Source organism: Gorilla gorilla, chromosome 4 (genome assembly GCF_029281585.2).
Source record: "Gorilla gorilla gorilla isolate KB3781 chromosome 4, NHGRI_mGorGor1-v2.1_pri, whole genome shotgun sequence".
Lineage (NCBI taxonomy): Eukaryota > Metazoa > Chordata > Mammalia > Primates > Hominidae > Gorilla > Gorilla gorilla.
In genome coordinates this window covers 144,295,895-144,319,325 of record NC_073228.2, presented here as the reverse complement: position 1 = coordinate 144,319,325, position 23,431 = coordinate 144,295,895, and the positions used below count along the sequence as shown (strand labels likewise).

The following is a 23,431-nucleotide window of genomic DNA, read 5'->3' as shown; positions in this document are numbered from 1 at the left end:
GCAAGAGTTATAGAGACTATATAGTAATATGGTAAAGATTATGATAGAACACAAGAACACATAGTGAAAAAATAGAAAACAACTGTATTATATATTGTGTCTATAATTTCATGTAAATATGAATGTAAAAATAGATTGCAAGATAAAAAATGAATAATTATGTTAGAACAATGGCATTACTTCTGTATTGAATAATTAAGATATGTATTTATCTGAGCCTTTTTTTTTTTTTTTCTCCCAGATGGAGTTTCACTCTTGTTGCCCAGGCTGGAGTGCAATGGCACTATCTCAGCTCACTGCAACCTCCGCCTCCTGAGTTCAAGTGATTCTCCTGCCTCAGCCTCCCAAGTATCTGGGATTACAGGGGCCCACCACCATGCCCGGCTAATTTTTTTGTATTTTTAGTAGAAACAGGTTTCACCATGTCGGCCAGGCTGGTCTCGAATTCCTGACCTCAGGTGGTCCGTCCGCCTCAGTCTCCCAAAGTGCTGGGATTACATGCGTGAGCCACTGCGCCTGGCCTATCTGGGCCATTTTTAATCTTACATTTTGAAAGTAAGTAAATACGGTAAGTTCAAATAGCTCTATCTGTTCAATTAATGTAGTTCTTCTAAGGAACTAAATAATAAACACTCTATTTTAACTAATTCCAGAAGACAGTAAAAATAAAATATTTAAAAATGTAACAGATATTAACTTGGTCACAATCAGTATGGTTTTGTTATACATTAGAGTATATTTACCAGATAGCTCCTCTTTTATCCTATTTAATTTTTTTTCTTTTCTTTTTTTCTTCTTTTGAGACGGCGTTTTTGCTCTTGTTGCCCAGGCTGGAGTGCAATGGCGCAATCTAGGCTCACTGCAACCTCCACCTCCTGGGTTCAAGTGATTCTTCTGCCTCAGCCTCCCAAGTTGCTGGGATTACAGGCATGTGCCACCACACCCAGCTAACTTTTTGTATTTGGTAGAGACAGGGTTTCACCATGTTAGTCCGGCTGGTCTTTAACACCTGACCTCAGGTGATCCACCCACCTCGGCATCCCAAAGTGCTGGGATTACAGGCATGAGCCACTGCACCCAGCCCTATTCAATTTTTTAGAAGAACTCCCAACAGGTTAAGACAGTGACTTTGTTGTAGAAAATACAACGAAGAGAGAATCCAGGTAAGAATTTAGAGGATAAGAGTATTAAATTTTGCTTATATTATCTAAGCTTTTAAGTTCTACTCTATTTCTTTATTTTGAATGACAAACTTCAATTCCTAATTTTTATAGACGACTCAAAGCAACTCTATAAAAGGAAAAAGATATAGAAAGAAGTCAAAAGACTAAGATGTACTTAACATATATTGCTGTCACAATTCTCAGACAAAAAAGCATACCTCCCAAAAATTATAACTGATAGGGAAGGTCCTAATTAATAAGAATGAATGATAGTGTTTTCATTACAATATTTGGTATTAATAGAAATGATAATAAATAACAATCATACTACACATTTATTTTGGTTAATAATTATTTTCCAATAATGTTCTCAGGTATCTACTTGGATGATTTAAAAGGTAATACTTTCATAGTTTTTTCTAAACAAGCAAAACTAAGAAATCTAATTCTCTATAACATTTACAGCTATGTATGTCACACATAAGTTTTTAAGAAATGTATCAGAGAATTCTGGGAAAAACTCTAGAAAGCAGTTTAAAGCACTCTCAAAATAAAAGCTAGGCAAAGCACACATTTCAGCAAGAGGCATGAACATTTAAATGGAATATTATTTTTATATAGATTATTACACATATGAACCTGCCACCTAATTTGAAATTTTGAAAAACCAAAACAGAAAACACAAAAAGAATAGAATTTATAGGAATGTACTAGGAGGACGATTAACAATAGTAGCTTTGTTTTGAAATGTCTAATCAGAGAAACAACAGAAATCATTCAAAATGATGATGGATGTACTAATTACTCTGATATGATAATTACACATTATATACATGTATTGAAATATCACTCTGTACCCCATTAATATGTTCAATTATCATGTGTCAATTAAAATAATAATAAATCACTCCAAGTGACTTGACTTGTTACTCTATTCTGTGAACACATCATTGAATTTATGACATATCTAACAGAGGGCAGTTTAAAAAGCACAGGAATGTCAAATGGGGGTGGAGTGAAAGGAAGAAACAAACTAGTAGTTTTACCTAGGAAAAGAAACAGTATGCCCTGTTCAACACTAAGTATTTTCAAATACATTTAATACATACAACAACTAGAACAGGTAGCCAAGCTTTTTTAAGTTACTGTATACAAAGTATGCAAACCATTGATCTTTAGTGTTTTCTAAATGTTAAGTATAAATGGCTATTAACATTAACGCAAAAATATTTGAAATTAAAAATATCTTACTAAATCAGCCCCTGCTTGAAGTAAAACATCTGCAACATCCGTATGTCCATTTTCACAAGCATAGGTTAAGGCTGTGTCTCCTGTTGCTGTTGTAGCATGCACATTAGCGCCTAGCAAACAAAAAAGCATACATTTACTTTGTGAACTGTAAAATTGTATTAGATAGTCCAATTTTGCAATCTGGTGAAACTGAAGAATTCAAAATGTGAAAATATCAAAATGCATTTTAAGTATACTAATTTTCCTTTAAATATGCTTTATAAAAATAATTTGAGTCATACCAAAAAGAACTAAACCAAATGATTTTAAAACACAGTAATTTGCCGTTACATCAGTAGTAAGATATACCCTAAGGAATAAAAGAGCTGCAAAACCAAAAAATATTATGCATTTTTCAGAAATCATATTGGTGGTACTTTTGGTTTGTATTCAGAGACAGTTCTATGGATATTGCGGTATAAATCAAATGAGCAATTATTTCGTGAGAACAGAAATTTTGGGCATGGTTAAGGGAAAACACAGATATAAGATTTTTTTTTTTTTTTTTTTTTTTGAGAGATAGTCTCACTCTGTCGCTCAGGCTGGAGTGCAGTGGCATGACTCAGCTGCAACCTCTGCCTCTTGGGTTCAGGCAAGTCTCGTGGCTCAGCCTCTCGAGTAGGTGGGATCACGGGCACATGCCACCACGCTTGGCTAATTTTTGTATTTTTAGTAGAGATAGGGTTTCACCATGTTGGCCAGGCTGGTCTTGAACTCCCAACCTTAGGTGAGATATAAGATTCTTGAACTTAAGTAAAAATCTTGTGGTTCTAGCCAGGCATGGTGGCTCAAACCTGTAACCCTTGCACTTTGGGAGGCTGAGGCTGAGGCGGGCGGATCACTTGAGCACAGGAGTTTGAGACCAGCCTGGGCAACGTGGTGAAACCCTGTCTCTACCAAAACAAACAAACAAACAAGAAAATTAGCCAGGCATGATGGCACATGCCTGTAGTCCCAGCTACTTGGGAGGCTGAGATGGGAGAATTGCTTGAGCCCGGTAGGCGGAGGTTACAGTGAGCTCAGATCATGCCACTGCACTCCAGTCTGGGCGACAGAGCAAGACTCTGTCTCAAAAACAAAACAAAACCAAAAAAAACCCTTGTGGTTCTGAATTGGAAGTACTGAGGTGGTCCCTTAGCATCCTTCGAAGGTGACCAATGAATTCCTGATATATTTAATCTATAAGAAAAATATATATTCCCCAGCCCTGACCAACTAAAGCCTAGAGACAATGGTAGTAGACTAAATAAGCATAAATAGCATCTCTAGCTTAGATTGTGGTCTCTAAGTACCATTTACTAAATAATGAAATTAGGGCTTCTTAGAAAAATGACTGATCCCAAGGCTGGAGCAGGAACTGTACAAGATGAGCCTGGAACACTTTGCCATATGAGAAAGCAAGGAACTATCAGAGACTACAATGAGGTCATGTCAAACGGATTTAGGAGCTAACCTTACTGACCAAAGATATTCAAACTGTCCCATCTTCTGACAATTTTTACATCAAAAAGAATGACCGTGATGAAGTAAAGGCCATCTTATATATTTAAATCCGAAAGTTCAAAATGATGTTCAAATAAAAAACAAAAAAACAGGGCCAGGCACAGTGGCTCATGCCTGTAATCCCAGCGCTTTGGGAGGCCAAAGTGAGAGGACTGCTTGAGGCCAAGACTTTGAGATCAGCCTAAGCAACAAGCAAGACCCCACCTCTACAAAAAATAAAAAATAAAAAAATTAGCGGGGCATAGTGGTGCATGCCTGTAGTCCCAGCTACTTGGAAAGCTGAGGCAAGAGGATCCCTTGAGCCCAGGAGTTCAAAGTTGCAGTGAGCCACAATCACACCACTACATTCCAGCCTGGGTAACAGAGTGAGACCCTGTCTCAAAACAAAACCAAACAAAAAAACACTTCACTGATCACCTTTGAAGGATACTAAGGGACTACCTCATCACTTTGGAAACTGGCAGATAAAGGGGGAAAAAAAGACAAACATTTTTCTTGCCATTCTTTTTTTTTTTTTTTTTTTTTTGAGACGGAGTCTCGCTCTGTCACCCAGGCTGGAGTGCAGCGGCACCATCTCGGCTCACTGCAAGCTCTGCCTCTCGGGTTCACGCCATTCTCCTACCTCAGCCTCCTGAGTAGCTGGGACTATAGGCGTCCACCACCACGCCTGGCTAATTTTTTGTATTTTTTAGTAGAGATGGGGTTTCACGGTGTTAGCCAGGATGGTCTTGATCTCCTGACCTTGTGATCCGCCCACCTCGGCATCCCAAAGTGCTGGGATTACAGCCACCACGCCTGGCCTTTCTTGCCATTCTTATATGATGATTTGTATTTAATTTACAGGCAAATAGTTGAGGGAAAGTTTCTCTTTATAGATATTCAAGGAAGGAATAAACAAAGAAGGAATAAAAGAACTTAGCGTATCACCCCTTTGTAATCCCTAAGGAATTAATGGATCTAAGCAATGCTCATCAATGGTTAATAATATCACAAAAAGAGAGACAACTATATACTTATTACCTCCTGAAGAAAGTATACAAATACCACCTATGAAGTAGTCCCATTAAAAAACAAAAAAAAAGAATCAAACCTGAATACAATCAAGTCTCTAGATCTAACTACTAATTTATAGAAAATCCAAAGGATAGAAAAACAAGTTAAACAAAATCACAGCAATATCATCAGGAAAATTCATACTCTGGGAAGCCTAATGGAAAAACATTCTATTTCTTCAACCAAAAATTACAAGAAGAAAGATAAGAAAAATGAGATGTAGCCCATAGATTAAAAAAGGCTTAAGAGACATTGATTAATAGTGATTTTATGAATCTTATTTCAATCCTAATTCAAACAAGTCACTAAACACATACATACAGATTTATAAAACTATCAGAGAAATATGAAAATGGCTTGGATATCTGCTAAAAAACTCATTAAAATTTTTTAGGTAGGAAAATTGTATTGTGGTTATTTTTAAAATTATCTTTTAAATACTGAATATTAACACTTTTATAAAAGTAACATTTTTAATCATTAATTTTCAAATTTTAAAAATAAAAAGTTAAAAATGTTTCTTTTAAATAAAAATAATTTTGTAAGAATGGGGATGTGGAAGAAGTACAGATGAAATAAGATTGGCCATGAATTAGACATTCATGTTAAAACACTAACTAGGTGACGGATTCTTAGGATCTCAAATACTACATTCTCTGTATGTTTGAAAAAATGCCATAACAAAAAGGTTGTTAAATTTGTTTTAATTGTATAGGCCTTATTTGAGTTTTCTTTAGTGCCACACTGTAAGAAGCACTTCATGTAAATAAATTACCCTTAAAACTGGGGGGAAAAAAACTTTTAGGTAGTGATCACATAAAAGTGATTCTCAAACCCTGAGATGGTTTCTACGAGCTATATACTTCAAATAAGCAAAAGGAGCTAAATCAATGGTAATGCAGTAGAAAAAACAATGTCAAGAGTTCTAAGTTTGAATGTTGACTCTGTCCCTATTAGCTTGGTTACCTTTGACGGAGTTATATAACATCATTGTGCATTAGTTCCCTCATCTACAAGAATGTGTTTAATATTTCTCACTACATAGGAACCAGTGGCAATTAATAGAGATAACACAAAAGCTGAGCAAAATGTCTGATATTCAATAATTTCTTAATAAACATTTATTCCTTCTTTTAAAAACACGTTACAATAGCACGACTTTAGCTTAAGAGAGGGATGTGGGAAGAATGTACAAAGATAACCACTAGCAGAGAAAGACTCTTGAATAGGACACAGTTACTAAAAATGATAGGGGAAAAATGACTGAATATATACAATAACTAGAGTGATTATCAGTATTTGTTCAGGAAAAAAGTCAGCATTTATGGTTGGTTTGTCCAAACCATAAATCATCCAAACCATTCACAAACTGGTTTAAGGCCAGGTGTGGTAGTTCACATCTGTAATCCCAGCACTTTGAGAGGCTGGGGCAGAAGGATTGCTTGAGCCCAGCCTCAGGAACGTGGCAAAATCCCATCTCTACAAAAAATACAAAAATTAGCCAGGCATAGTGGTATGCGCCTATAGTCCCAGCTACTTGGGAGGCTGAGGCTGAAGGATCACTTGAGCCCAGGAGGTTGAGGTTGCAGTGGAACATATTCACACCACTACACTCCAGCCTGGATGACAAAGCATGACCCTGTCTCAAAAAATAGAATAAAATAAAATCTGGTTTAACAAATTATTTCAATAATAATTCAAAGGAAAAATTGAGGTTGGGCTATATTAAAATTAATGTTAACAATGAAAGCCCAAAAGGATGAATAAAATTTTGCTAAATATTTTATTTTCTTTTACATATTAACTTTTCTATATATCAAATTTTAAATAATATATCAGACCTGGAAAAAAAGAAAAATCTGACATTATTTTCAAAGAATATATTTACATCTGTTGGGACTAATTCTTTTTTTAGTATGTTCTATAAAACTACAAATATTCTATGTAAAATTACTTATTGCTTACTATAGCTTAACAATAAAGCACAAATATTTTTAAAATTAGTACTCTGTAAAAATAAATTAATTCCCACTTTTTTCAGATGACTTAGAAATGTCAAGAAATGAACAGACTTAAAGGTACCAAATTATATCCTCTCAATAATGTCATCATCCCCACCTCCTCTTATTAACAGAGACTAGGAGAAACTAACATCTCCCTTCCACAAGCCACAAACAATTAGACGGAGAAAGAAGGTGAACGAGATACCTTATGGTCACTACACAAACATTAATAACAGTAAGAAATCTTTTTAAAAATGAGTTTTAGAGACTTAGGAGTCTAAGATCAGTTAAATTATGCAGCTGTCTTTCAACTTTTATAGAAATGAAAAAGTTAACAGTTAATTGTTAAAGAAAGCAATATAAGTCTTTTTCTAAACAGTATTTTTAATTATTTAATTTAATTTTATTTTTAATTGACAAATAATAATTGTATATATTTATGGGGTACAATGTGATGTTATGATATATGTATATGTTGTGGAATGATTAGATCAAGCTAATTAACATATTTATCACCTCACATATTTGTGGTGAGAACATTTAAATCTACTCTTAGCAATTTTGAGATATACATTATTGTTAACTATAGTCACCTTGCTATGCAATATATCATTAAAACTTATTCCACTTATCTAAGTGAAACTTTGTACCCTTTGATCAACATTTCCCCTCTCCTTGTGTACTCTCTTCCCACCCTCATGCCCACACTCTGGTAACCACCATTCTATTATCTACTAGGAGCTCAACGTTTTTAGATTCCACATATAAACTATTATTTGTATTTGTCTTTCTGAGCAATAAGGCATCTTAAAGCCACATACCAGAAGCCAGCAAATATTTAACCAATTCCAGGTGTCCCTCCTGAGATGCCTCCATCAGAGGTGTGGAGCAGCCAAGTTCTATATCAGCCCCTGCCTTAATAAGAAAGTCTGCAACTTCAGAAAATCCTCCACAGCAAGCCAAAGTAAGAGCAGTTTCTTGAGTTTCTTCTGTCTGGGCATTTATATTTGCTCCTAGGAAAGTATAAAAATAGATAAAATTAGTTGCAAGAGACTTATAATAAAGATATTAATTTTCTGAATTGTGATAATCATCTCTGTCTTCTCTGCTTCTGTGGTTTCCTCCAGGGTAATTTATCATCAATGCAATATATATATATATATATATATATATATATATATATATATATATATATATATATATATATGCTAGCTGTAGTAAACTTCACCAGTACTAACACAAAACATCCAAAGAAAACTGATTTTTCTAAAAGAAGTAAAACTGCTTTACCTTGTGCTAAGAGTAGTGCCACCATTTCTTCATGTCCTTCCCGGGCAGCTTCCATCAAGGGAGTGTATCCTTCATCATTAACTTCTTCAAGATTTGCTCCCCTTTCAATAAGTAGAGCTGCCAATTCAACATGTCCTCCACAGGCAGCTAGTGTCAATGGAGATTCAAATGAATCTGCAGGCATGTTCACTTGAGCACCACTATCCAAAAGCAAACGTGCCACCTCTACATGTCCATCCTGCAGATTTTCAGAAGTAAAGAAAGAAGGAGAGAAATTTTTTGTTTTGAGATTTTTTTAAGTGGGAGAGAAGAAAGCAAGAGATTGGAAAAAGGAAGAAAAAAGACAAGATTAGAAGATTCAGCATAGACAGCATATATATTATCATGCTCATCTGAGCCTTATCAAAAGTTCATCAATATTGCTTTTAAGTAATTTTCAAATTATTTTAACCAACTTTTGAGCAAGCCCAAAATTCTCCAAAAGAATGAGACTTGGTGACATAACAGTCACAAATCCGAATAATTTTAAATTTCCATTTTTTGAAGTTCAAAAAACTGTGAAATCTATAGTCAATGCTACCTCAAAATAACAAGATTATACTACTGCCAGGTCAAATATAGTCATACCCTCAAACTCAGGAGTCATATTCAAATGTAGAAACCGTATTACATCTATTTCAGAAACAAAGGCATGGCAAAAAATAACACAACAAATTATGTGAAGTCATTACCACTTGGGATTATGTCACCAACATAAATGTCTCTGGATTGACACCATCCTATATTTTTCCTAATCACAACACCTTGTTGCAATGAGGCAAAGATTTTGTAATGATGTAAAAATAAAGACATTCATTGTAAAAATTTTTTACCATGGCCTATCTGCACAGATAGTAAGTCAATTAACAATAAAATATTCTCATGGTGGGTATCAATTCTACCTATCACCATAAATATCCTTCTTTAGTTTCAAATTTTTAATGTCAAAATTTATGTAGGTTTTTTTTTTTTCTACTTTAAGTTCTAGGGTACATGTGCACAACGTGCAGGTTTGTTACATATGTATACGTGTGCCATGTTGGTGTGCTGCACCCATTAACTCCTCATTTACATTGGGTATATCTCCTAATGCTTTCCCTCCCCGCTCCCCCGACCCCACAACAGGCCCCGGTGTGTGATGTTCCCCTTCCTGTGTCCAAGTGTTCTCATTGTTCAATTCCCACCTATGAGTGAGAACATGTGCTGTCTGGTTTTTTGTTCTTGTGATAGTTTGCTGAGAATGATGGTTTCCAGCTTCATCCATGTCCCTACAAAGGACATGAACTCATCCTTTTTTAAGGCTGCATAGTATTCCATGGTGTATATGTGCCACATTTTCTTAATCCAGTCTATCATTGATGGACATTTGGCTTGGTTCCAAGTCTTTGTTATTGTGAATAGTGCCGCAATAAACATACGTGTGCATGTGTCTTTATAGCAGCATGATTTATAATCCTTTGGGTATATACCCAGTAATGGGATGGCTGGGTCAAATGGTATTTCTAGTTCTAGATCCCTGAGGAATCGCCACACTGTCTACCATAATGGTTGAACTAGTCTACAGTCCCACCAACAGTGTAAAAGTGTTCCTATTTCTCCACATCCTCTCCAGCACCTGTTTCCTGACTTTTTAATGATCGCCATTCTAACTGGTGTGAGATGGTATCTCATTGTGGTTTTGATTTGAGTTTCTCTGATGGCCAGTGATGATGAGCATTTTTTCATGTGTCTTTTGGCTGCATAAATGTCTTCTTTCGAGAAGTGTCTGTTCATATCCTTTGCCCACTTTTTGATGGGGTTGTTTTTTTCTTGTAAATTTTTTTGAGTTCTTTGTAGATTCTGGATATTAGCCCTTTGTCAGATAAGTAGATTGAAAAAATTTTCTCCCATTCTGTAGGTTGCCTGTTCCCTCTGATGGTAGTTTCTTTTGCTGTGCAGAAGCTCTTTAGTTTAATTAGATCCCATTTGTCAATTTTGGCTTTTGTTGCCATTGCTTTTGGTGTTTTAGACATGAAGTCCTTGCCCAAGCCCATGTCCTGAATGGTATTGCCTAGGTTTTCTTCTAGGGTTTTTATGGTTTTAGGTCTAACATTTAAGTCTTTAATCCATCTTGAATTTTCCATAAGGTGTAAGGAAGGGATCCAGTTTCAGTGTTCTACATATGGCTAGCCAGTTTTCCCAGCACCATTTATTAAATAGGGAATCCTTTCCCCATTTCTTGCTTTTGTCAGATTTGTCAAAGATCAGATGGTTGTAGATGCATGGTATTATTTCTGAGGGCTCTGTTCTGTTCCATTGGTCTATATCTCTGTTTTGGTACAAGTACCATGCTGTTTTGGTTACTGTAGCCTTGTAGTATAGTTTGAAGTCAGGTAGCATAATGTCTCCAGCTTTGTTCTTTTGGCTTAGGATTGTCTTGGCAATGTGGGCTCTTTTTTGGTTCCATATGAACTTTAAAGTAGTTTTTTCCAATTCTGTGAAGGAAGTCATTGGTAGCTTGATGGGGATGGCATTGAATCTATAAATTACTTTGGGCAGTATGGCCATTTTCACGATATTGAATCTCCCTATCCATGAGCCTGGGATGTTCTTCCATTTGTTTGTATCCTCTTTTATTTCATTGAGCAGCGGTTTGTAGTTCTCCTTGAAGAGGTCCTTCACATCCCTTGTAAGTTGGATTCCTAGGTATTTTATTCTCTTTGAAGCAATTGTGAATGGGAGTTCACTCATGATTTCGCTCTCTGTTTGTCTGTTATTGGTGTATAAGAATGCTTGTGATTTTTGCACATTGATTTTGTATCCTGAGACTTTGCTGAAGTTGCTTTTCAGTTTAAGGAGATTTTCGGCTGAGACGATGGGGTTTTCTAAATATACAATCATGTCATCTGCAAACAGGGACAATTTGACTTCCTCTTTTCCTAATTGAATACCCTTTATTTCTTTCTCCTCCTGATTGCCCTGGCCAGAACTTCCAGAACTGGCCTTGTCTCTTTTGATCTTTGTTGGTTTAATGTTTTATCAGAGACTAGGATTGCAACCCCTGCCTTTTTTTGTTTTCCATTTGCTTGGTAGGTCTTACTCCATCCCTTTATTTTGAACCTATGTGCGTCTCTGCACATGAGATGTGTCTCCTGAATAAAGCACACTGATGGGTCTTGACTCTTTATCCAATTTGCCAGTCTGTGTCTTTTAATTGGAGCATTTAGCCCATTTACATTTAAGGTTAATATTGTTATGTGTGAATTTGATCCTGTCATTATGATGTTAGCTGGTTATTTTGCTTGTTAGTTGATGCAGTTTCTTCCTAGCCTCGATGGTCTTTACAATTTGGCATGATTTTGCAGTGGCTGGTACTGGTTGTTCCTTTCCATGTTTAGTGCTTCCTTCAGGAGCTCTTTTAGGGCAGGCCTACTGGTGACAAAATCTCTCAGCATTTGCTTGTCTGTAAAGGATTTTATTTCTCCTTCACTTATGAAGGTTAGTTTGGCTGGATATGAAATTCTGGGTTGAAAATTCTTTTCTTTAAGAATGTTGAATATTGGCCCCCACTCTCTTCTGGCTTGTAGAGTTTCTGCCGAGAGATCCGCTGTTAGTCTGATGGGTTTCCCTTTGTGGGTAACCCGACCTCTCTCACTGGCTGCCCTTAACATTTTTTCCTTCATTTCAACTTTGGTGAATCTGACAATTATGTGTCCTGGAGTTGCTCTTCTCGAGGAGTATCTTTGTGGCATTCTCTGTATTTCCTGAATTTGAATGTTGGCCTGCCTTGCTAGGTTGGGGAGGTTCTCCTGGATAACATCCTGCAGAGTGTATTCCAACTTGGTTCCATTCTCCCCGTCACTTTCAGGTACAGCAATCAGACGTAGATTTGGTCTTTTCACATAGTCCCATATTTCTTGGAGGCTTTGCTCATTTCTTTTTACCCTTTTTTCTCCCCAAACTTCTCGCTTCATTTCATTCATTTGATCTTCCATCGCTGATACCCTTTCTTCCAGTTGATCGAATCGGCTACTGAGGCTTGTGCATTCATCACATAGTTCTTGTGCCATGGTCTTCAGCTCCATCAGGTCATTTAAGGACTTCTCTACACTGGTTATTCTAGTTAGCCATTCGTCTAATCTTTTTTCAAGGTTTTTAGCTTCTTTGCGTTGGGTTCGAACTTCCTCCTTTAGCTCAGAGAAGTTTGATCGTCTGAAGCCTTCTTCTCTCAATTCGTTAAAGTCATTCTCCATCCAGCTTTGTTCCGTTGCTGGTGAGGAGCTGTGTTCCTTTGGAGGGGGAGAGTTGCTCTGATTTTTAGAATTTTCAGCTTTTCTCCTCTGTTTTTTCCCCATCTTTGTGGTTTTATCTACCTTTGGTCTTTGATGATGGTGACGTACAGATGGGGTTTTGGTGTGGATGTCCTTTCTGTTTGTTAGTTTTCCTTCTAACAGTCAGGACCCTCAGCTGCAGGTCTGCTGGAGTTTGCTGGAGGTCCACTCTAGACCGTTTGCCTGGGTATCAGCAGCGGAGGCAGCAGAACAGCGAATATTGCTGAATAGCAAATGTTCCCGCCTGATCGTTCCTCTGGAAGCTTTGTCTCAGAGGGATACCCGGCCGTGTGAGGTGTCAGTCTGCCCCTACTGGGGGATGCCTCCCAGTTAGGCTACTCAGGGGTCAGGGACCCACATGAGGAGGCAGTCTGTCCATTCTCAGATCTCAAACTCCGTGCTTGGAGAACAACTACTCTCTTCAAAGCTGTCAGACAGGGACATTTAAGTCTGCAGAGGTTTCTGCTGCCTTTTGTTCAGCTATGCCCTGCCCCCAGAGGTGGAGTCTACAGAGACAGGTAGGCCTCCTTGAGCAGCGGTGGGCTCCACCCAGTTTGAGCTTCCTAGCCGCTTTGTTTACCTACTCAAGCCTCAGCAATGGTGGGCGCCCCTCCCCCAGCCTGGCTGCCACCTTGCAGTTTGATCTCAGACTGCTGTGTTAGCAATGAGGGAGGCTCCATGGGCGTGGGACCCTTCGAGCCATGCGCGGGATATAATCTCCTGGTGTGCCGTTTGCTCAGTTGGAAATGCAGAAATCACCCGTCTCATGCATCGCTCATGCTGGGAGCTGTAGACTGGAGCTGTTCCTATTTGGCCATCTTGGAAACTGCTCTTTATGTAGGTCTTAATGCTTGTTGTGACACATAAGGTCAGAGGCTATATTGTATTGTATTTCAAAAATGACCATAATGTTGCTAATGAAAAATAAATACTGAGTAGAAAAATAAGGTTTAGTAGTTCTTTAATTAAAGAAATAAGGCTGGGCACAGTGGCTCACAGCTGTAACCCCAGCACTTTGGGAAGTTGAGGCAGACAGATAGCTTGAGCCCAGATGTTTGAGACCACCCTGGGCAAAGGGTGAAACCATGTTCCTACAAAAAATACAAAAATTAGCCAAGCATAGTGGTGTGCGCCTGCAGTCCCAGCTACTTGGGAGGCTGAGGGCAGAGGGACTGCTTCAGCATAGGAGGCAGAGGTTGCAGTGAGCCAAGATCATGCCACTGCACCCAGCCTGAATGATAGAGACCCTGTCTCAAAAACAAAAAAGAATTAAATAAAGAAACCTTAATTGTTAAATTTCAATATCCATCAAGACTTTTATTATACTTAACTGACTAGCCCAGCCTTAATCACTTTTGATATATGCCAAAAACAGATGACTTCACATTAAAATTTTAGTTTTACTAATACTTCAAATACATGTAAAATAAAATATTTTAACCAAATTACTGTACTGAGTCATCTGGTAGTTGAAATACATTTCTAATTGAAAAGAAAATAAGGATTTATAAATGTCAACAGATCAAGGAACTGCTATTGTGCCTATCTCCTCTAGGCTCTCAATACATCGTTTTACTTGAATTCACTTGAATTTTTGAAGTTTTTTTTTTGTTTTGTTTTGTTTTGTTTTGTTTTTTGAGACAGAGTCTCACTCTGTCACCCAGGCTGGAGTGCAGTGGTGTGATCTCAGCTCACTGCAACCTCCACCTCCCAGGTTCAAGTGATTCTTGTGTCTTAGCCTCCCAAGTAGCTGGGATTACAGGTGCACACTACCAAGCCTGGCTAATTTTTGTATTTTAGTAGAGATGGGGTTTCACCATGTTGGCCAGGCTGGTCTTGAAGTCCTGGCCTCAAGTGATCCACCCGCCTCAGCCTCTCAAAGTGCTAGGATTACAGGCATGAGCCACCACACCCAGCCAAATTCTTGAATTTTTTTTGATAGATTCTGCTAACATATCTTGCCTACATATATTAAGAGGGGAATTCCAACAAAATAATAATAAATAAATAAATAAATCTTTTCTTAAAGCCTAGGCAACATAGTGAGACGCTGTCTCTACAAAAAATTTAAAAGTTAGCTGGGCATGGTAACGTGCCCCTCTAGTCTCAGGTACTCAGGAAGCTGAGGCGAGAGGACTGCTTGAGTACAGGAGGTACAGGCTGTAATGAGCCATGACAGTGCCACTGCACTCTACCCTGGGCAACAGAGTGAGAGTCTGTCTTCAAAATAAAGAGAGAGAGAGAGAGAGAGAGAGAGAGACCAACAGAAAAACCACCCAATCAACCCATAGAATCATATGATATATGAGATAGTATAAGATACAGGTGGGAGGCTTGGGAAGCTGAGGCACGAGAATCACTTGAACCTACTTGGGAGGCTGACGCAGGAGAATCACTTGAACCTGGGAGGTAGGCTGCAGTGAGCTAAGATCACACCACTGCACTCCAGCCTGGGCAACAGAGCAAGACTCTGTCTCAAAAAAAAAAAAAAAAAAAATAGATAGAGGTAATATGTGGCTGCTGCATTAAGCCATTATGTTTTGAGTGATTCACTAAACAGCAATAGTCAACAAAAAAGAAATTAACATGTGTAATGATGAGCTTATTTAATCACATCTGAAAAAATGCATTTGTACTTCCAGGTAATTTTCTTGCCATTAAATCTGTCTTAAATACTTATCAGAATGCTTTGAGTTTCTTTGTGTTTGCAGTCTCTTTTAGATATGCATATATGCATGATATATATGTGCTTACAGAAGTAGAAAAAGGATTTCTGGATTGACAGCATTAAAGGTGATTATTCTCTGTGACACGGAGAATTGTGTATTAAAAGTATGATTCTACATTATCCTTTAAAAAAACAGTTAAATGTTTTATAGGCTATCCATACAGTTTGAGTCAATATACTTTGAGATCAATTTTCTATTTAAGATTTTAATATGAAACTGTAAAAACACTAGAACTATGTCTACTATCTCCAGAATTAGAGTTTTATCAATAATATCCCTAAGGCCAAATACTTTGTTCTATTTCAAAAGCAGATGCATTCAAGCATCAACTTTGTTTAATTTAGCATTAAGAAATTATGTAAACCCAACACCAATTAATAACTTTTTTTTATTTTTTTGAGACCGAGTCTCACTCTATCGCCCAGGCTGGAGTGCAGTTGTGCAATCTCTGCTCGCTGCAACCTCCATCTCCCGGGTCCAAGCGATTCTCCTGCCTCAGCCTCCCGAGTAGCTGGGACTACAGGCACCCGCCCCATACCCAGCTAATTTTTTTGTAGTTTTAGTAGAGACAGGGTTTCACCATACTGGCCAGGCTGGTCTCGAACTCCTGACCATGTGATCCGCCCAACTTGGCCTCCCAAAGTGCTGGGATTACAGGCATGAGCCATCGCACCCGGCAATTAATCACTCTTAAAGGCTTAAACACATACGACCTTTTCTTCCCATAAAATCTCAAGTGAGTGTAATTTAAAATTACCATGCAGGCCTCCATTAAGGCAGTGTGCATCTCATCTGTTTTGTGCTCTTGATCTGCACCAGCTTCAAGTAGAAAGCGAACCATATCCAAATGGCCTTGAAAAAAGGAACAAAAATTTTAAAAGAATTCACTATCAGTTTAATATTTAAATATTGAGGTATGGAATCTTTTTCTTCAGATGTCTATACAAGAATTTGATAACTTATTTTGCATTCAATAAATAAATCAGTAACAGTTTTACAAAGCCCATTCAAAGCAATATACAGGCTTTTTTCAAGGTCTTATTATCTAGGCTTTAAAGACTGAATTAGTCCAAGGCACATAATTCAAGTTAAGTAAAGCAATAATGCTTTTACCTTGGTTGAAAATACATAAATTATTTATCTAATCAAAACACTGAGATCAAATAGAAAGCCAAGTAAAGTATCTTGGCATCATATATTCCAGAAAAACAGCTTTAAATAACCATAAACCCACTGTGGCAATAAGCAGGCACAGAAAACTCCATTTAAAATAATTCCAATCCTCTTGATACAGTGAATATATAAAAAGCCTTGATAGTCAATAAGAAAATGACAAACACTCCAGAAGAATGGGTGACGGATATGAAATGATAATTCAACAAAGAAATGCAAGTGAATATTAAGCTGATGAAAACAATATTAAACCTTCCTACTAAAGAAATGCAAATTAAAACAAGACACCATGTTTTTACTATCAAAAATAGCAAATATTAAAAAGAATGATAAAACCCAGTGTTGGTGAGGGTGTAGGGTGGGGCAAAGGGCACTCTCAAACATTGTTGGTGGGAGTATAAATTGGTTGAACCTTTCTAGAAGGCAATTTGGCAATATGTAGCAAAACCCTTAAAAATGTCCATACCCTTTGACCCAGCAATTCCACTTCCAGGAATTTATCCTAAGGAAATAATCAGAGGTTATGCAAAAATGTCTGCACAAGGATGTGATCAGTGTTTTTAATAATAGTGAAAACCTGGGAAGAATTTAAGTGTCCAACAATAGGCAATTATGGTGCATCTATTTGATGTATTTGGCAGAGACTGCTAGTTCCCTATCTAATATCCATTCTCTTATTCTTTCTCACTCGAAGAGACGAGGTCTCTGTTGGCCAGGCTATAGTCCAGTGGCATGATCATAGCTCACTGCAGCCTCAAACTCCAAGGCTCAAGGGATCCGTCCACCTCAGCTGCCCGAGTAGCTAGGACTGATCTAGGCCTCAAGAGATCCTCCTGCCTCAGCCTCCCATAATGCTGGGATTATAGGTGTGAGCTACTGCACCCAGCATTCTTTAATTCCTTTTTAATAATAGAACTCCAGTTTCATCTGGGCAGCAACATACCTGACTAGAAGGCTATGTTTCTCTGCCCCTCTTGCAGTTATGTGCAGCCAATGACATGTAAGTGGTAGTTATAAGGCCGCACACCTAGGAAGACTCTTTAAAGGGAGCTTACTAAATTGAGAGGCACTCCTTATATTGCCCTTAACGTCTTTCCTAGAATGTGAACTGCTGGGGTCCTAGCTATCATCTTGGTTTTAGGTTTATTGTAACCTTGCGGATACAAACCACATACTAGGATAGCAGAGCAGAAAAATAGAATTATGAGCTCTTGATGACAATGGAACTGCCATACTAGCCCTAAACGGCTTACCTTTGAATTTCTCTCTTGCTCAAATCGTTAATTTAGATTTTGTGACATATGCAACCAATTTTAATCCTAAATGAAATAGTGAAATAGTATATAATCATCAAAAGTTACATTGTAAGAATATTTATTGAGGCCAGGCACGGTGGCTTACACCTGTAATCCTAACACTTTGGGAGTCTGAAGTAGGAAGATCACTTGAGGCCTGGAGGTTGAGACCCGCCTGGCCAACATAGTGAGACCCGCCTGGCCAACATAGTGAGACCCCCATCTCTACAAAAAAATAAAAATAAAATTAGCCGGGTATGGTGGTGTGAGTCTGTAATCCTAGCTATTCAGGAGGCTGAGGCAGGAGGATCGCTTGAACCCAGGAGTTTGAGGCTGCAGCGAGCTATGATAGTGCCACTGCACTCCGTCCTGGGTGATAGAGCAAAACCCTGTCTCTAAAAATAATAAAAAATAGGCCAGGCATGGTGGTTCATGCCTATAACCCCAGCACTTTAGGAGGCCAAGGCAGGTGGATCATTTGAGGTCAGGAGACCAGACTGACTAATATGATGAAACCCTGTCTCTACTAAAAATACAAAAATTAGCCAGACATGGTGGCATGCACCTGTAATACCAGCTACTAGGGAGGCTGAGACAGGAGAATCATTGAACCCAGGAGGCGGAAGTTGCAGTGAGCCGAGATCACGCCATTGCACAACAGCCTGGGCAACAAGAGTGAAACTCCGTCTCAAAAAAACAATGATAATAAATGAAAAATAAAAAATAAAGAATATTTATTGAGATGAATGTCCATGATACACTGCTAAGTAAAATAAGTAGATTATAAAACTGTTAGAGTATAACTATTTTGTTTAAAATATATATATGTGTTTGTATATAAACATACTTAAAAACAAACTGGAAATGTATACACTAAAATATTGTATACATGCTTTTATCTTTAGATGGTAGCATTACATGTCATTTTAAAATTTCTTTTCTTTAGCTGGGTGTGCTGGCTCACGCCTGTAATCCCAGCACTTTGGGAGGCTTGGGAGGCTGAGGCAGGAGGATCACTTGAGGTCAGGAGTTCAAGACCAGCCTGGCCAACATAGTGAAACCCTATCTCTACTAAAAATACAAAAATTAGCCAGGCATGGTGGTGCATGCCTATAGTCCCAGCTAATTGGGAGGCTGAGGTACGAGAATCACTTGAGCCCAGGAGGCAGAGGTTGCAGTGGGCTGAGTTTGCGCCACTGCACTCCAGCCTGGGTGACAGAGCAACATTCTGTCTCAAAAAAAAAAAATTTCTTTTCTTTGTGTTACTCTGTGTTTTTCAGGTTTTCAGTATTGTGTGTATAATTACTTTGGCATGTACTATTTTTTAAATAAACATTGGAAAAATCATATAAAACAAAAGTTATTAAATAATGGAAACCCTCTAAATCTAAGCTAAGTAGTTGGGTTAACTTCACAGTTAACCCAATAAATCTGAATTAAAATAATAAACATATACTAGAAAACTATATTACAGGCGATATAGACTAAAATAGACTTTCTATATAATTTCTTATAAACTAGATAATTTTATAGCACCGGGAAAACATAAGCAATATAAAGTAAACTCAAATACTCAATACTCAAATAATCAAAGTGGTTACGAAAAACATTATAAATATTCATACATATATTAAGTACCTTTGTAGCAAGCAAGTGTTAGAGCACTTTCTTTGAATTCATTAGAATGAGTGTTGATGCCTGCACCATGATCTAAAAGAACTCTTGCAACTTCCACATGACCTGCACTGGCTGCTTCCATTAAGGGAGTATGTCCATTTTCATTATGATCTTCTATATTTGCACCTTCATTAAGGAGCACTTTAACAATGTCAACAAATCCTCCAGCACACGCATAAGTTAGTGCGGTGTTTCCTAAAAAGAAGAAAAAGAAATATAATACATGAGCAGAATACATATTTAAAAAATAAAAATAAATAAAAGATTTAAAAAGAAATATACAGTCATGACAGAACAGATACAATTATGATTATGCTAATGCTCTAGGTATACCTCTTCAATTCCCTTACACAAATCACTACAACTATTATCTCAACTTTTTTTCGTTATCATTGGTTAGAAGCATCACCTTAATTTTCTTTTCTTTTTCTTTGAGACAGAGTGTCATTCTGTTGCCCAGGCTGGAGTGCAATGGCACGATCTTGGCTCACTACCACCTCCGCTTCCCAGCTTCAAGTGATCCTCCTGCCTCAGCCTCCTGAGTAGCTGGGATTACAGGTGCCCACCATCATGCCCCACTAATTTTGTATTTTTAGGAGAGACACGGTTTCACCATGTTGGCAGGCTGGTCTCAAACTCCTGATGTCAGGTAATCCACCTGCCTCGGCCTCCCAAAGTGCTGGGATTACAGGCGTAATCTGCCAATTATGCCAATTATACCAATTATGCCAATTATACCACGCCCGGCCAATTTTCCTACTAATTAAAAGATTTTCTGGCCAGGTGCGATGGCTCACACCTGTAATCCCAGCACTTTGGGAGGCCAAGGTGGGAGGATTGCTTGAACCCAGGGAGTTTGAGACCAGGGAGTTTGAGACCAGCCTGAACAACACAGTATCTCTACTAAAAAAAAACTGAGCCAGGCATGGTGGCATACCCCTGCAGTCCCTGCTCCTCTAGAGGCAGGAGGTGGGAGGATCACTTCAGCCCAATACAAAAGACTTTCTGGAAAGCCCAATACAAAAGACTATATGTTATAAAGATCTGAACAATATAAAAAGGCCAGAAAAGCAAATCTATAGAGACAGAAAGTAGAGTAACAGTTGTCTGAATAACTGAGGGGACTCCAAATGGGCCCAGAGATCTTTCTGTGGTGATGGGAATATTCTACAATTAGACTGTACTGATGATTGTACAACTCTATAAATTTACTAAAAATCATTATTGTATACTTAAATCAAGTGAATTTTATGGTATATGAATTATACCTCAATAAAACTTGGATTTTTTGTTTGTTTTTTTTTTTTTAAAAGCAGCAGCAGCTACATTTGGACTGGGCCTCAAAAGTTAAGTAGGATTCCTAAAGGCAGAAAAGGACATCTGGCATCAAACAAAATGCATTAAGTAAAGGCAGGTGACCACATCCCCTCACAGAGCTGCAATACAGAGCTATGGTTTATGATCCCTGGTCTCTCCTGAGACTGACTGCTTTGGAGTACAGAAGGAAGAGTTCTAGGAACCTGTATTTTTAACAAGCTCTCTTAAGTGATTCTGACATGCAGGCAGTAGGTGAGACTTACTGAACAAAATGAACGAATTAATTAAAATGCGAACTTGACTAGAAATTATTGGTGAGAAGATGATGCAATTTCCTTCTGGAAATCTCTATTTTCCCAATGAAGTATGAGTTAAGGAAATCAGTGGAAGCAAGGAGGGGTATCTGTGGGGTTTGAGAAGAATGTCTGAAATGGCCACATGGAGAGTGTACGGAGGAGCCCATCAAAGAGCATGTGCTTACTGCATGGTATATAATAATCCCTTCCTTCTACATAGTGTATCTATTTCAGCTAAAAAAAAAAAAAAAAAAAAAAGAAGGGGGGACTTCATCTCAACCAAGCCCTTTTCTCTCTCAAAATGTTCACCTACTTTTTAAAAATAAAGGTACTGAGAACAACATGGTGGTTTTCAAACTGTCTTCCAAAGAACTTTAGAATCCCCCCTTCCAAGGAGTTCCTCAGCACAGAAGAAGATGGGGAGACCTAGGTTCCATAAATTAAAGCCCCCAACTATCTCTATTTTAGATCAACTCCTCTTCTATCTGTGTAATATTATATCTGTGCCTCCATATACTGTTTGGCTTAAAGTTAGAGTTATTTGACAGAAAACAACCTTAAAAACCACTGAATTTGATGATCACCAAGAATCCTCAAGGGGAAATTTAAAACTTCCTTGATGGCAGTATCCTCTTTTTTGAGTATTTTTCTTTTTTTTTTTTTTATAGACGGAGTCTCGCTCTGTCGCCCAGGCTGGAGTGCAGTGACACAATCTCGGCTCACTGCAAGCTCCGCCTCCTGGGTTCATGCCATTCTCCTGCCTCAGCCTCCCAAGTAGCTGGGACTACAGGCGCCTGCCACCACGCCTAGCTAATTTTTTTGTATTTTTAGTAGAGACGGGGTTTCACCGTGTTAGCCAGGATAGTCTCGATCTCCTGACCTCGTGATCTTCCCACCTCAGCCTCCCAAAGTGCTGGGATTACAGGTGTGAGCCACCACGCCCGGCCTTTTTTTTGAGTATTTTTCAAAGGAGTGTGTATATAGCATAATGCTGTTAACCAGAACAAAGCAATTGATTTTATCATCTTAATTTAACAACTTTTGCTATAGTTCACAACCAATTAATGCCCTCTGCCCCTAAAATTTGTGGTATATCAATTCAAGGAAATATTACGCAACCTTTAAAAAAGTTTAAGAAGTTAATAAAATAGGCCTGGAGCGATGGCTCACGCCTATAATCCCAGCACTTTGGGAGGCCGAGGTGGGTGGATCACGAGGTCGAGATTGAGACCATCCTGGCTAACACGGTGAAACCCCATCTCTACTAAAAATACAAAAAATTAGCCAGGCGTGGTGGCGGGCACCTGTAGTCCCAGCTACTAGGGAGGCTGAGGCAGGAGAATGGTGTGAACCTGGAAGGCAGAGCTTGCAGTGAGCCAAGATCGCGCCACTGCATTCCAGTCTGGGCAACAGTGCGAGACTCCATCTCAAAAAAAAAAAAAAAAAAAAAAAAAAAAGTTAATAAAATAGAAAATAAGTGAAGTCAAACAAAATTGCACATAGGGTATAATTTCAACTACATAATTTTATACATCAAAAATACTGGAAGGAACTAAACTAACACAGTAATAGCAGTGATTTCTGTGCCACAGAGTTTATGGGAGAGTAATCTTTTATTCTTCCTACTTCTCAGCATTTCTGAAATGTTCTTACAATGAGCATATATTATTTTCATAATCAGATAAAAAATTAAGTAAATCAATCTCGTGGTTCACCAACACACTCTAACATTAACTGTCTTCTTTTATGTAAATATAAGAGATATTTTCTGTATTTAATTAATACAGGGAGCCACTTTCAAGGGTTCCAACTATAGTATGCACAAAGCTGCTCAGTTCAAATAAATGACGGCCGAGGGATTTAGGCTGCACACTCCTATGAGACAACTGACTATCTGACGTGAAACAGTTTCATCCTGAAAACATCCCCTCCTCCCTCCCCCATGTGTGGAAAAATTGTCTTCCAATTGTCTCTGGTGTCAAAAAGGTTGGGGACTGTTGCTATACAAGAATATCTTAGCCAGGCTTGGTGGCTCACATCTGTAATCCCAGCACTTTGGGAGGCTGAGGCGGGCAGATCACATGAGATCAGGAGTTCAAGACCAGCCTGGCCAACATGGTGAAACCCCCATCTCTACTAAAAAAGTACAAAAAATTAGCCGGGAGTGGTGGTACTCGCCTGTAATCTCAGCTACTTGGGAAACTGAGGCGAGAGAATCTCTTGAACCTGGGAGGTGGAGGTTGCAGTGAGCCAAGATCGTGCCACTGCACTCCAGCCTGGGTGACAGAGCGAG

At 38.3% G+C, this 23,431-nt stretch overlaps 1 protein-coding gene across 38 annotated transcripts in view; it reads right to left on the bottom strand.

Moving 5' to 3' along the window:
* ANKHD1 (ankyrin repeat and KH domain containing 1) overlaps window positions 1–23,431 on the bottom strand; it is a 142,026-nt gene that overhangs the window by 81,923 nt on the left and 36,672 nt on the right. For 37 of the 38 annotated variants that reach the window (XM_004042623.5, XM_019026950.3, XM_055389182.2 and 34 more), the window contains 5 exons: window positions 19,487–19,720; window positions 16,138–16,232; window positions 8,303–8,540; window positions 7,834–8,025; window positions 2,415–2,524 (listed from right to left, as the gene is read on the bottom strand). In XM_004042623.5, coding sequence (XP_004042671.2) covers window positions 2,415–2,524; window positions 7,834–8,025; window positions 8,303–8,540; window positions 16,138–16,232; window positions 19,487–19,720 — 869 coding nt within the window. The remainder of the gene's footprint in view (window positions 1–2,414; window positions 2,525–7,833; window positions 8,026–8,302; window positions 8,541–16,137; window positions 16,233–19,486; window positions 19,721–23,431) is intronic. The other variant, XM_004042624.5, reaches the window with a different exon arrangement.